At 41.8% G+C, this 15,000-nt stretch overlaps 1 protein-coding gene across 1 annotated transcript in view; it reads left to right on the forward strand.

Moving 5' to 3' along the window:
• Positions 1-11,272, forward strand: part of si:dkey-110c1.10 (unconventional myosin-Vb) — a 28,279-nt gene extending 17,007 nt beyond the window's left edge. Inside the window, exons 29-35 of the mRNA XM_062555308.1 lie at positions 120-271; positions 1,560-1,649; positions 2,112-2,247; positions 2,809-3,106; positions 9,606-9,780; positions 9,913-9,993; positions 10,535-11,272. Of these exons, the coding sequence (XP_062411292.1) occupies positions 120-271; positions 1,560-1,649; positions 2,112-2,247; positions 2,809-3,106; positions 9,606-9,780; positions 9,913-9,993; positions 10,535-10,696 (1,094 nt within the window). The 3' untranslated portion in view covers positions 10,697-11,272. The remainder of the gene's footprint in view (positions 1-119; positions 272-1,559; positions 1,650-2,111; positions 2,248-2,808; positions 3,107-9,605; positions 9,781-9,912; positions 9,994-10,534) is intronic.
• Positions 11,273-15,000: the final 3,728 nt, after the last annotated feature.

Here is a 15,000-nt window from a genome sequence, read left to right on the forward strand (position 1 = left end):
CTTGTTATCTGACTTATAAATGTAAAGTGCACTATGGTAAGCCTGGTAGCAGCACATCTCTAACCCATGTTCCTCTGTGTGTGTGTGTGTGTGTGTGTGTGTGTGTGTGTATGTGGCAGACGTGCGCGTGGACGTTGCCCTGTCTCTGCCGCTGGGTCTGCCCGCGCGGGTGCTCTTCCTGTGTGTGCGGCAGGCCGACTGCAGCGGGGACCAGGCACGGGCACGCTCCCTCTGTGCCAACGCTGTGGCTGGCATCAAGGCCGCACTCAAGGTCAGCGCACAACACTTCACATGGCTTTACTTTATGGTTATGGTTATGGTTGTGGTATTTAGCAGACACTTTTGTCTTTTTACACACAGTAATTTCCTGCATTGCGTATAAGCTGCAGGACAGTATTTTATGCCAGTTAAAAGAAATAAAAACATATTACCTGTAACACCATATTAACTGCCCCCCTGTATTAACCTCATAACGGAAGACATTTTGCAAAATCAATGTAGGCTACAGTATAAGCCGCGGCTAATAGTCGGGAAATTATGGTAAATTTTACTGGACATTTATCGCCATCGGAGACACTGAGTAGTAAATGCATTATTCAATTGTAATGTCTCAAATACAGTGCTTTAGCCATACTAAAAGGAACAGATAAATCTAACTCACAATAGCACCGTTGAAGAACTGCACGAGGGTAATTCAATGTGTTTTACAGAATCAAAAGTAAAGAATAATAGTAAAAAGCATAATAATAAATATGTATTATAATAAAAGCATACAAATGCAAGAGTAATAAAATCGTTTATACTAGTAAATCATTAAAAGACAATGCATCAGAGACATAGTCATCTAGTCTAAATCAGATTTAGATGTCTTCTGTGGACCACTGTCATAAGCAGGCAAAGGGGGTAAACAGAACAGGCCTGAGCCTGCAAGGGCTTGCCATGAGCCACATATTCATGTTCCAGGGTTGATGTTTGGGGGATCATGTAGAGAGAACTAGTCCGCATGAGAGGCACCAGTGTCCTGATGATGTCGTGAGTGCATGATGTAAATCCAATATGTCCCATCTAGCTGTCAATTAGCAGAGAGCGCTTTCTCATCACAGAGGCCAGCGAGCCCTGACCGCACTGTGCCTCTCTTCATACACAGGCATGGCCACTGATAACAGCTCCTTGTGTTGCGTAACAGAGAGACAATAATGGATGCCTCTTACAAGAGAGATCCACGGTCCATTACTTGGACTGGACTGATAGCTGTGATGACGTACTGTTTGGCAACTCGAACAAATCAGTTATTTTCCTCTCTGAGCAATTGATTTCCTGAATTCTTCAAGAGTTTTGATGTTTGTGTTTTTGTGTTGCTATGTATCTGTTTCACTGTGTGTGTGTGTGTGTCTGTGTCATTATCTGTGTGTATGTGTGTGTGTGTGTGTGTGTGTGTGTGTGTCTGTGTGTGTGTCTGTGCGTGTGTGTGTCTGTCTGTTTGACTGTATGTGTGTGTGTGTGCTGCACATTTCCTGCACATGTTTCTTAGTTGTTCTTGTTTTCTCTCCTCCTTACAGAAACATTGTAATGATCTGGACATGACTGCTCTATGGCTGAAGAACACCTGCCTACTTGCAGACCTCCTCACCCAGCATTCAGCAAAGCAGGTGTGAGAGAGAGAGAGAGAGAGAGAGAGAGAGAGAGAGAGAGAGAGAGAGAGAGAGAGAGAGAGAGAGAGAGAGAGAGAGACACTCACACACACACACACACACACACACACACACACACACACACACACACACACACACTACCCCTTGTGTCCTAATTTGTGGACATAGCATAACATAACACTGGCTCCACTCCCTCAGTTAGTTCACTCTGAGGGATGCTGCCTCAGGTCTTAGTAAATGACAAGGGCTTTGAGACTACAGTATGTCTGTTGTTAATGCCGCTACATTAGTCAATTACATTGACAATTGCTACACGGCTGACATGCGATATGCTGTGTTATTTCTGGCCGACATGCGCGATATGTGTTTGTATTATTTTTATGATGCTGAGTGGTGACTCGTTGGCGTTGTGTTCTCTGTTCTCTGTTCTGCGTTCTGCGTTCTGCGTTGGCCTGACAGGATCCGGGTGGCTGTGAGGACTTCCTGCCGCTGGCGTTTGATGTGAGCGAGACGAGCCGGGCGCTGAGTGACCTGCGCATCCAGGCCTATCAGCAGCTGCTGTCCATCTGCGAGGGCCGGCTGCAGCCCATTATCGGTCTGACAATGCCCTCGCCATCGCTCTCCTTTCTCTCTCTTTCTCTGTCAATCTATCCTCGCGCTTTCTCTCATTCTCTCTATCTTTATCCATCTCTCTCACATTCTCTATCCCTCCCTTTGTCTCTCTCTCCCTCTCTCTCTCCTGTCTCTCTTTCCCTCTCTGATATGTTTCTTGTTCACACCTGTCTGTCTGCTTGGTCGCAGCATTTATGCCTTTCCCATAATGCCGAGCTGTCCCTTCAGCCAGTTTCTATGACACCCCATTAACTTTGTTCCTTTCGGCAGGACATTTTCATTTTCATTCGTCTGCACCCCGCTGGTATTCCTCTTTTCACTGTGCAGTGCACACATGCTTTGACTGTGCTGCACTCTTGATGGATGACCACAGGATCCTTGTATTTAAGTTAATTTCTAAATTCTGATTTCAACTGTAATCAACTTGGTGAAAATGTTTGTCACACAATAGTCCATCTGGGTCAATGGGTTCCCCTGCAGCCTATTGGCAACGTTTCATAAACTCTTTTTTTAAGACCCTCTTTCACTGTCTCTCGTCTCACAGTTCCGGCCATGCTCGAGAGCGAGACCATCCCGGGTCTGTCTGGCTCGGCCGCCAAGCTGGTCAGCTCTCGTAAGCGGTCCGGTTCGGACCCGCGTGCGCCAGGCTCGGAGGCGCCCACCATGGCGCAGGTGCTGCGGGAGCTGGGTGCGCTGCACGCGGCGCTGACCCGCCAGGAGATGGCGCTGCCGCTGCTGGAGCAAGCCCTGCGCCAACTCAGCCACCTGCTGGTGGCCAGCGCCCTCAACTGCCTGCTGCTGCGCAAGGACATGTGCTGCTGGAACCGCGGCCTACAGATCAGGTGAGAGAGAGAGAGAGAGAGAGAGAGAGAGAGAGAGAGAGAGAGAGAGAGAGAGAGGAGAGGGGGGAGAGAGAGAGAGTCACAGAGAGAGAGCGATATCAAAACATCAAGGACATGTGCTGCTGGAACCGCGGCCTACAGATCAGGTGAGAGAGAGAGAGAGAGAGAGAGAGAGAGAGAGAGAGAGAGAGAGAGAGAGAGAGGGAGAGGGGGGAGAGAGAGAGAGTCACAGAGAGAGAGCGATATCAAAACATCAAGGACATGTGCTGCTGGAACCGCGGCCTACAGATCAGGTGAGAGAGAGAGAGAGAGAGAGAGAGAGAGAGAGAGAGAGAGAGAGAGAGAGAGAGGGAGAGAGAGAGAGTCACAGAGAGAGAGCGATATCAAAACATCAAGGACATGTGCTGCTGGAACCGCGGCCTACAGATCAGGTGAGAGAGAGAGAGAGAGAGAGAGAGAGGGAGAGGGGGGAGAGAGAGAGAGTCACAGAGAGAGAGCGATATCAAAACATCAAGGACATGTGCTGCTGGCACCGCGGCCTACAGATCAGGTGAGAGACAGGGAGAGAGAGAGAGAGAGAGAAAGGGGGGAGAGAGAGAGAGACAGAGAGAGAGAGAAAGAGAGAGAGAGAGAAAATACCAGTCTAATGCAGAGAATGTAAATATGGCCTGTAGCCATCTAAACAATATATTAATACATTTAGCAAGAAAGGCTAATATAAAACAAACCTCTAGTAAAATAAATAACACAAAATTCAAAGAGAAATGGTTTGATAAAGACTGCAATGTTGCCAGAATAAAATTAAGAGAGTTATCCAATATCAAACATCGGAACCCAAATGATACAGATATTAGAGAAAAATACCATCTCGAATTAAAAAATTACAAAAAATTGATACAAAACAAAAAATCCTTCTACATGTCCAAAGAACTAAAGAATATTGAGCTATCACTTAATCAAAACACTTTCTGGTCAAATTGGAAAAAACTGACAGGTACAGGTGCTAAATCTGAAATTCAAATAAAAAACAGCGAGATATGGATGAACCATTTCAGTAAACTTTATCAGAACCCAGAAAGCCTGGAACCTGAGCAGCTCTCAATAATAACCAAACAAAAGTGCTTAGAAGATACAGTTAAAAATTACCAAAATCCATTAGATATACCCATTACACTAGATGAAGTAAAAGACAAAATTAAAAAGCTTAAACTTAGAAAAGCTTCCGGCATTGACCGTATCTCCACTGAGTTGCTAAAATATAGCAACTCAAAACTTCAAGAGGCCATAACCAAGCTCTTTAACCTGGTCCTCAACAGTGGTACATTCCCTGCAATCTGGAATAAAGGCATTATTACCCCAATATTTAAATCAGGTGATAAATTGGATCCAAACAACTACCGAGGTATCTGCATCACAAGCAACTTAGGAAAGTTGTTTTGTAGCATAATTAATAAACGTCTTCAAACATTCCTTGACAACCACAAAATTCTCAGCAAAAGTCAAATTGGTTTTCTACCAAAACATCGAACTTCTGATCACATATACACACTTCAAACACTAATAAACAAACATGTACATAACTCCAAAAAAGGAAAAATCTTTGCATGCTTTGTAGATTTTCAGAAAGCCTTTGATAACATCTGGCATAAAGGACTCTTCTTGAAAACTTTAGAGGCTGGAATTGGAGGAAAAACGTACGATATAATAAAATCAATGTACGAAAATAATATTAATAGTATTCGCATAGGTAACAAAAGAACAGATTTCTTTAAACAAGAACGTGGAGTAAGGCAAGGTTGTAGCTTAAGTCCCACTTTATTTAATATATATATAAACGAACTTGCTACACTATTAGAAAAATCAGCTGCTCCTGGACTAACTCTCCACGATACTGATGTGAAATTTCTCATGTTTGCCGATGACTTGATTTTGCTTTCACCTACTGAGGATGGCTTGAGACACAATTTGGACATTTTAAATCAATATTGCCAAACTTGGTCCTTAAAAGTCAATTTAGGTAAAACTAAAATAATGATATTTCAAAAGAAAGCACGGTTAACAAACAATAAATACATATTCACATTAGGCCCCGATATTTTAGATCACACTACTAATTATACATATTTAGGATTAGTTATAAATGCATCTGGCAGTTTTACCACAGGACTACAGACGTTAAGAGATAAAGCCCGGAGAGCATTCTATACAGTGTTTAAAACAGTTAACAAATATCAACCACCCATTAAGATTTGGTTAAAAATAATTGATGCCATTATTACACCAATCCTGCTCTATGGCTCAGAAATATGGGGTCCTTCATTACTTCTTTCTAAAAAACCATGGGACAAGACTGAAATAGAAATGTTACACTTGGAAATGTGTAAATCTATTCTGCATGTCCATAGAAGCACTTCCAATAATGCCTGTCGAGCAGAACTGGGTCGCTTCCCCATGTCCCTTGCAATCATAAAAAGAACATTAAAATACATGATACACTTAAAGAATTCTAACACCACGAGTCTTCATCATCAGGCGTTACTCTCTAACACCTCAGTGCAGCAAAAAACTAATCTCACACAACTGTTCTTAAATAAATATAACATCTCTGACATAAACTTAATATCCCTGAATATAGCTCACAAAAACAATAAAGCAGCCTACATTATGCAATGGCATGATGAAGTCCGATCCAACAAAAAACTGGACAGCTATAGTAAACTAAATAGAGAATATGAACTAGCTAAGTATTTAACAACATTGAAACAACCTCAAATAAATTGCCTCACAAGATATAGATTAGGTGATCATAAACTCCAAATAGAGATAGGTCGCCACAAAAAATCTTGGCAAGAAAGACATCAACGCCTATGCAGGTATTGTGAGATGAAGGAGGTTGAGGATGAAACTCACTTTCTGCAGAGATGTCCCATTTATCAATCAATCAGAGACAACTTCTTTTCAAAATTTATCCAAAATGATTCACAATTTCTGTCTCTAGATGCCAATTCTAAAATGAAAATTCTCTTAGGAGAAGACATAAAAACAGTTGAGCTAGCAGCACAATATATGTATAAGTGCCACAAATTAAGATTAGAAAGTACATTCGCAAATGGACAATGAACAGATTCTCTCGCCTGCTCTCGTCACATCCAATTTCATTTCTATTTTTCTATTACTATCTTAAGTTTTTTTTTATTTTTTTATTATAAAATATTTTATATTATATTTCCTTTCTTTCCCCTCTAGACCTGCTTGTTTTTCACTATTAACAAAAAAAAAAACTTTTTAATTTTTTTTTAATTATTATTATTATTTATTTTGATTATTTCATTGTCAGTTTTGTGTTTTAAAGTTCACTGATTATTGTTATAATATGCTTTGACAACACAAGTGCTCTTGTCATGTCAATAAAGCTTTTTTGAATTTGAATTTGAATTTGAGAGAGAGAGAGAGCGATATCAAAACATCAAGGACATGTGCTGCTGGAACCGCGGCCTACAGATCAGGTGAGAGAGAGGGAGAGAGAGAGAGAGAGGGAGAGGGGGGAGAGAGAGAGAGAGACAGAGAGATAGAGAAAGAGAGAGAGAGAGAGAGAGAGCGATATCAAAACATCAAGGACATGTGCTGCTGGAACCGCGGTGAGAGAGAGACAAATGTTCTGCTTTAACCCTCATGTTGTCCTCAAATCTTACCGACGTTCGTTGTCCTTGGGGTCAATTTGACCCCAGCTAAAAAAACTCTCAAAAAATGATTAAAATTATTTTTTTTTACCCAATTTTTTTTGTGGTAGGTACTTAACAAGAGTGTAATAACCACCATCAAAAGCCCTACAAAACAATCCCACCCCCCCACACCCCTTTATGAACCCTGGAACCCTGACTGGCAATATGGCCAATCCAGTGTCAACAGCCCAAAGGCTGACTTTTTGGACTTTTTCAGACCTGCCAAAATAACGTATATGTAATATGTACTTGTATATGCAATAATGATAATAACTACATGTTCTCATACTATTACAATAATAATATCCATAATTTGTCAAATATTCATTTTCATCATGTTTCATAAAAATGGGGTCAAATTGACCCCAATACCACCAACGTAACTATTTTTTTTTACAGGACATTGGAAACATATTTTTGTGCAAATTTCATGTTTACTCTGTTGTACCCTTCAAATGAGGAAAAGTCATGAAACTTGAAGCAAAACAAAAAAAGTGAACCATATACAGTGCCTATAGAAAGTTATCATACCCTTTTGAAATAGTTACCTTTTTTGTCTTACAGCCTGAAATCAAAACCCATTTAAAAAAAAATCTTTTCCAGTTTTATTTACAAATGTAGCTGTACAACATCAAAATAATGAAAAAAAATTCTGAAAATTAATAAAAAATGAAAAACTAGAATAACAGGGTTGGAAAAGTCATCATACCCCTGACTTAATACTTTGTAAAGCTTCCTTTTGCTTTCATTACAGCCATCAATCTGTTTGGATATGTCTGTATTATAGCTTTGCACACCTAGATAGGGGAATATTTGCCCAATTTTCCGTACAGAAATGTTACAATTTAGTCAAATTCTGTAGGGAATGGCGATGGACTGCTCTCTTCAAGTCAATCCACATATTTTCTATAGGATTTAAGTCAGGGCTCTGACTTTGCCACTCAAGGATATTCACCATCCTATCCTTAAGCCACTGCTTTGTTCTTTTGGCAGTATGTTTAAGATTATTGTCGTGTTGGAAGGCGAATGACCTCCCCATCCTCAGCTGTTTAGGAGAGGGACGCAGGTTTTCCTCAAGAATTTTGGTGTACTTGGCAGCATCCATTTTCCCTTCTATCCTGACCAATTGCCCAGTCCCCGCTGAAGAGAAACATCCCCAAAACATAATGTTGCCCCCACCATGCTTCAAAGTAGGTATGGTGTGTTTTGGGTGTGTTTGGGTGTGTATACTGTGTTTGGTTAGCGCCTGGAGCTCAGTCCAAAAACTTCAATCTTAGTCTCCAAAAAGTTCGATCTTAGTCTCATCTGACCATATAAGCTTTTTCCACATGGTAGCAGAATATTCCAGATGTGTTTTTGCACTGAACTCCAAGCGCAATGTTTGGCGAAAACCAACACAGTACACCTCCCAAAACACACCATACCTAGTGTGAAGCATGGTGGGGGCAACATTATGTTGTGGGGATGTTTCTTTTCAGCAGGAACTGGGCAATTGGTCAGGATAGAAGGGAAAATGGATGCTGCCAAGTACACCCACATTCTTAAGGAAAACCTGCGTCCCTCTCCTAGACAGCTGAGGATGGGGAGGTCATTCGCCTTCCAACACGACAATAATCTTAAACATACTGCCAAAAGAACAAAGCAGTGGCTTAAGGATAGGATGGTGAATATCCTTGAGTGGCAAAGTCAGAGCCCTGACTTAAATCCTATAGAAAATCTGTGGATTGACTTGAAGAGAGCAGTCTATCGCCATTCCCTACAGAATTTGACTAAATTTTAACATTTCTGTACGGAAAATTGGGCAAATATTCCCCTATCTAGGTGTGCAAAGCTATAATACAGACATATCCAAACAGATTGATGGCTGTAATGAAAGCAAAAGGAAGCTTTACAAAGTATTAAGTCAGGGGTATGATGACTTTTCCAACCTTGTTATTCTAGTTTTTCATTTTTTATTAATTTTCAGAACTGTTTACTTTTTTTTCATTATTTTGATGTTGTACAGCTAAATTTGTTAATAAAACTGGAAAAGATTTTTTTTAAAATGGGTTTTGATTTCAGGCTGTAAGACAAAAAAAGTAACTATTTCAAAAGGGTATGATGACTTTCTATAGGCACTGTATTTTATGATGTTAAACACTGCTTGGGGTCAAATTGACCCCAAGGACAAGATGAGGGTTAACAATGCAAACATATTTGTCATGCTAATAAAGCACACTTGAACTGAACTGACGTGAAACTGAGAGCGGGAGAGAGAGAGAGACACTTCCTCTCCAGCAGCACATCAAGGACATGCTGCTGGAACCGCCGCTTGCAGATCAGGAAAAAGAGAGAGACAGAGAGAAGAGAGAGAGAGAGAGAGAGAGTCATACTAATAAAGCACCCTTTGAATTTGAATTTGAATTTGAGAGAGACATCAAAGTGCTGACACACGTAGTTTCATCCACAAGGTTTTTACAAGATATGATGGGAATGTGGGGAATGTCCTATTTCATATGTTAAAGCCACTGTTCCATCAGTGCTGACATTTAGCAATACCAATAGGGGCTCACAAGAGAGTACAGGTTGCCCTTATCAGGAGGTTGCCTACTGTGCTCTCATCTGCTGCCATTATTAATAGGTTTTACAAAGCTAGTTTATTGCAGCAACATTTAAACTGCTCTTTTAAAATTCTACTCCCATTTCAAATGAAAACTTAATGAATCTTTACAGACCCTCTCTGGAATGTAGTTGGGCTGAAGCTAATCTCTGTGTTTGGATCTTTCCATGCCCACCAGGTACAACGTGAGCTTGCTGGAGGAGTGGCTGCGTGGCCGTGGGCTGCAGGCAGGGGGCGCTGTGGCCACGCTGGAGCCACTGATCCAGGCGGCCCAGCTCTTGCAAATGAGCAAGAAGTCGGAGGCCGACGCGGCGGCAATGGTCCAGACTTGCCATGTGCTGTCGACTCAACAGGTGGGCAGCTTTTGAACGGAACGCGATTTTCATCTAATATATTTCCAGATATGAGTCCATTCCCAGAATGTGTTAATGAAACGCCCACATCTCATGTTTCAAGTTTTTTGGGGTTTTTTTTTCATCTCACAGATTGTCAAGATTTTAACTCTTTACACCCCGCAAAGTGATGCAGAGGAGAGAGTCACACTCAATTTTATCCGTATTGTACAGGTACAAATATTTGTTCATTTGGGGCCCCTAAAAGCCTCCAGTAACATCCAAATGGTTATACATCTGTGTCATTTTCCACAGAATATATGTTTTATTATACAGAATTGATTTAATTCATTACTTGATTTCTAACTGCACTTGTTTTTAATATTTTGCATAAGTCAAGATGATCTTATCCATAATCAGTTTCCCCTTAAAGGTAGGGTCTGTGATTGTAATCTAATCCAATAGTCTGTGATTCTAATCTAGCGCTTCAAAAAAAACATCCTGTACACAATTCTGATGCTGTAATTGATAAACAAACCAATAGGCTCAGACCGAGCCATAAACAACTCCAGCCAATCAACACAATGCCTCTGGAGCCCGGAAGAGAGTGGTGTAATCTGATTGGCTGTTGATCTCAAATACCAGGGACCTTTCAACAGACTCTCCAGACTGCATGTTGAAAGGTCCCTGTGAAGGTGATTCCTGTGGGTTGTTTGTTTGTACTGTGTGTGGAGATATGAAGCCCTGCTGTCCTGTCTCTCCGTGTGTCCTTCAGGGTCAGCTGAAGGGGCGCTCCGACGGCCAGCCCCCACAGCTGCTGATGGACGTGCGCAGGGTCTTTCCCGTCACCTTCTCCTACCAGCCGCCCCCTACCCAGCATGCCGAGCAGCTGGCCATCCCAGAGTCCCTCAAGATCTCCTTCCTCCGCAAGGCCTAAGAGCGACTGACGCTGTAGAGACATACAGTCTGACTGTCGACTAAAGAAAACAGCCTCTGGGCACACTGATTTGAAGTGTCAGGAGAATGAGCGTGGGTTCCATGAAGGCGCTCTCTTTTTGGAAGAGTATACTCTCCCCTCCATGTAGAGCAAACAGCAAATCAAGAGGCTTGGGACCGGGATCCTACTATTGTCAAAGTACTATTACAGTATGTTTTTTCCCCCTTTTATGGCATAAGCGATGTCAAAAATATTGCCATTTTTGGACATTTTTTTGTGTAGGCTGTTAATTTCAAACAATCAAATTCCATCTCCTCAAGTATTACGAATCAAATCCTGAAGGACAAGCATTTCCACATTCACCCAGTATGTGAGTGTGTTTCAACATAATGTCTATGTAATGTATATGAAGTATGAATGTATGTGTAGAGGCTGCATGACTACGATCAGGACGCAAGGTTTGTCTTTTGAAACATTGTTTATTGGAAGTAGAGACACAGAGATGCAGTAGTCCATCTCAACTCCATCCCTAATAAGAGCAATTGTTTAAAAAAACAAAAACAAAAATTATAAACATCTTCGTATAAAAAACTCTCTCATGCGAGTACTCTGTACCACTACACATCCGTAATACATATTTATATATTCACAAGCCTTTGAAAAATACAAAATAATACCCAAAGATCAAAATAAATCAGAACAATATTACAAATCAACAAATACAACCATTGGAAATAACATCAAAGACACATGCTGGCACAAGAGAGATTTTTTTCCCCATCATGCACTTCTTCTTATGTACAGGGTTGGCGTCAACATCTTTGTATTTGCATGTACACGTACATTTCTTGCACATGCAAGTTCTGTTTTACCCTTCCTTTACCATGTGCTTTTAGTTGTGCTTCTGTATCCCTAATGGCAGTAGTTTATGTCAATGTTCACCAGTTAGTCTCATGATGTACAGACAGACAGCCTGTCCTGTCCTGTGCCACTGGTGAGTCATTGTCAACAGCAACATCGCACCTCACTGTTTCCTGCTACAGGTTGTCTTGGCTGCTATCTCCAATGCATGTTCGGTTCCGTTCTGGTCAAAAAATTTACCGTCTCACTCTGGATTGGATCTGGCATGATCCATCCCCGACAAAGACCCTAATCTGGTCCTAATTTGACCGTAACCTGACTCAATCTGGCCCTGATCTGGCTTGGCATCTTCATAAACTTCCCACTTTGCTCAGATGAAAAGAAGTCAAAAATCACACTGTGCTGTGAGCCACATAAAATATTCAAGCCAACAAACGCATTAAAACACCTCTCCAGCCAGCTTGTGTATGTGTCAGGTTAAAACTACTACACAAAATGCCCGTGACCACAAATTACCGCAAGTTATGACCCTTCCATACCTGACGTATACAATAAAAATAGCAGCTACATATATAGCTCCAACACAAATGTGGCCAATTTTCCAAACAGCAGTTACAAGACAACAAATGGTTTGTGCTGATAATATTTCACACTGTAAACATTACAGAACTGTTTTCTTTTTCTTTTTTTTCTTTTTTTTTTTTTATCTCTACACATATCTAAATTTCATTGAATAGATGCATAGACTTGAGATAGCTATGTTAGGATGGCCACGTGTAGGAAGAGAAATGGACAGATGCATGAAGTACTTTATGAGGACGGAACATGTGCCCAACTTCTGCAGATTCATGATGAATCATTTGTGGCAGTTACCTCGAGAAAACACCGATGGAGTCAGAGGCAGAAGTGACCTGTGACTGCTGCAGTGACGCCATCTTGGCTCAAACGGAGGGTGCTACCGGGGGAGATGATGCACTCAGTGACACGTCGGTCCCCACGGCGACAGGCTTAATTTAACCATGCTGTGGCACCGGGTCACTCAGCATGCACACGTACAGCCTTACAGTCTTTTCACAGAAAAAAAAACACCACCACATTCACCACCTCGCCTACTTCCCTGGGGTGCCACTGACGTGCCACCTTACCCCTCACCCCGCTGTGCCACACAGCCTGTGATCACCAGGCACTGGGAGACCACGGCAGGCACGTTTCCTGGAGCCCTCCAGGCTGCAAAATTTGGATGAAGAGATTTCGGAGGCATCCTCCTTTTGAGTCCAGCAGATGGCTTCTGCAGGAGTCATGAGCTGTTACTACAGTTTATTATTACTCAGACTCACTCTGCTCTGCTCTGCTGGGTGTGTGTGTGTGTGTGTGTGTGTGTGTGTGTGTGTGCGTGTGTGGGGCTGACACACCATGACTGCAGAAATGCTTATTAGCATGAACAGCGAAAGCAACAAACCAGCGTCAACCTAATGGGCAGAAAGATGAGGCCACTCTTGGTCCATCTGCCGAGTCTGATCCTGAACTGTGTCAGGGGCAGAAAAAGAGGACTGATTTTTAGAGACAACGAGGACGAAAGCTCGAGGCGCCTGCGGGAAGACCCCCGTGCAGGAAAAGATTTTTCCGAGAAACATGTCAAAAAATCAATCCATCCATCTGAGGTCACTATGGCAACACAATAAAACCCTTGCAACCCTTCCTGGCGTCTGTCGCTTGCCGACGAACATTCTGTAAATCTGATGAGAGCTCTGAACTGCGAGCTCACAGAAAGTACTCTCGCTTCGGAAACTATTTTTATTTGACTAAAAAGCCCTTGTTAGGGGCATATAATGGAATGTTAAGTCAAGGACACAAACAAGTCACTACCCGCAAACACACAGCCACTCAACTGAGTAGAAGACACTTCTGAAACTATTTAAAAAACACACACACACACACAAAAATAGACCAAAAAGTCCAAAGCATTCCCTTCCTGTTTCATCAACCATGGCTGTTTTTTTTTTGTTTTTTTTTCACAAACAGGCAACACCGGTGTATAAAAAAGAGTGGAGTCCTGGTCCCCATAGTCAACCAGGTCTCCTTTCCAGACTTCTGGTGCTTTGCAGACACCACCCAACTTCATGCGGGGGAATTCTGAGTGGATGTACATATACACATACACATACACAGAGAGCGAGAGAGACAGGGACATCAGGTAGGTAGGCAGTGTGCTTTCTCAGGAGGTCTAAGAAGGTATTCTATGTCGACTATTTAACTAAATCCGTGGAGCTCAGCAAGAACGTGTCATTCCAAGGTCTGACACAAGTAAAGCTGCTTCTATTAATTAGAACAGCCTCGTTTTCTTACCCCTCAAATTTAAAATCTTACCTCAAGAAGAGGAGGGAGTTTCAAACCGTATGTGTGAAGTCCCCCCTGGCTTCTCCTAGATATTTGGTCTAAGCCGTTTTAGACTGGCAGCTATCAGCTTTACAATTTGTTGGTCCACTTGTGCTTAATCTAAGATTTTGCATAAAAAAAGAAAAAAGAAAGAAGAAAAACCCCTCAGGACCCTGATTTATTAAAGGTTTGTGTGAATAGAAACTTGAGGACTAGACGTTCCACATGAATATATCCATGCCCTGTGTACCATACGTTTAGCTCTGATATCTGTCCTGCACACCATTTTTTAGACAGTGGCATTTTTAGACACTTCCCGAACAATGACGTAACACCCACAAAACTTTGCTAAATCAGGGCCGAGGTCTGGTCCCAAGTCAAGACTGTGCAGTGGAATGTGGTAGAGGCAGGGTTAGGACTTGGACACTATCAAAAATAGGTAATATAAAATATACTGTAGTAGATAGATCGCGGTTATCACACTGGGGTCCCTGGTTGCTGACTTGGCCTGGCAGGGTTGAGGACACGCGTGGGTCAGAGACACGTGGGGACAATCAGCGGCGGACGGACACGGACGGACGCGGAGGGACGCGGAGGGACGCGGAGGGATGGGAGGACTCTAATGGCACTACATGCTGCTTCCCAACCCTCCATAAATTGCACATCTTTGCTTGTAACAGCAGATTCTCTATAGTTTAAAATCAAAAATGAAAAAACACCTGAAGAAGTACATTTGTAATATTACAGAGAAAAGATAAATATTATGTCTAATACATTATGATTTTAAATTATATATAGTTTGTTATGCTTTGTATATATACGTATATCTCCATATAATTTAATTAAACTATTTTAGATTTGAAGATACGTCTCTCTGTCCTCCTTTAGAAAACGTAATATGTAGGTTATGATATTATATGAAGCAATAAGAATATTCCTCTATGTTCACTGAGACCCTAAGAGCTTGGGTGGTACAAAGGGCAGTTAATTATGGCAGTTATTACTGTTGCGTATCCATCTGCAATGTGTGTGTGTGACTTCTGGACTGTGCTCGTTGAATTAGTCAC

Source organism: Sardina pilchardus, chromosome 15 (assembly GCF_963854185.1).
Source record: "Sardina pilchardus chromosome 15, fSarPil1.1, whole genome shotgun sequence".
Taxonomy (NCBI): domain Eukaryota; kingdom Metazoa; phylum Chordata; class Actinopteri; order Clupeiformes; family Clupeidae; genus Sardina; species Sardina pilchardus.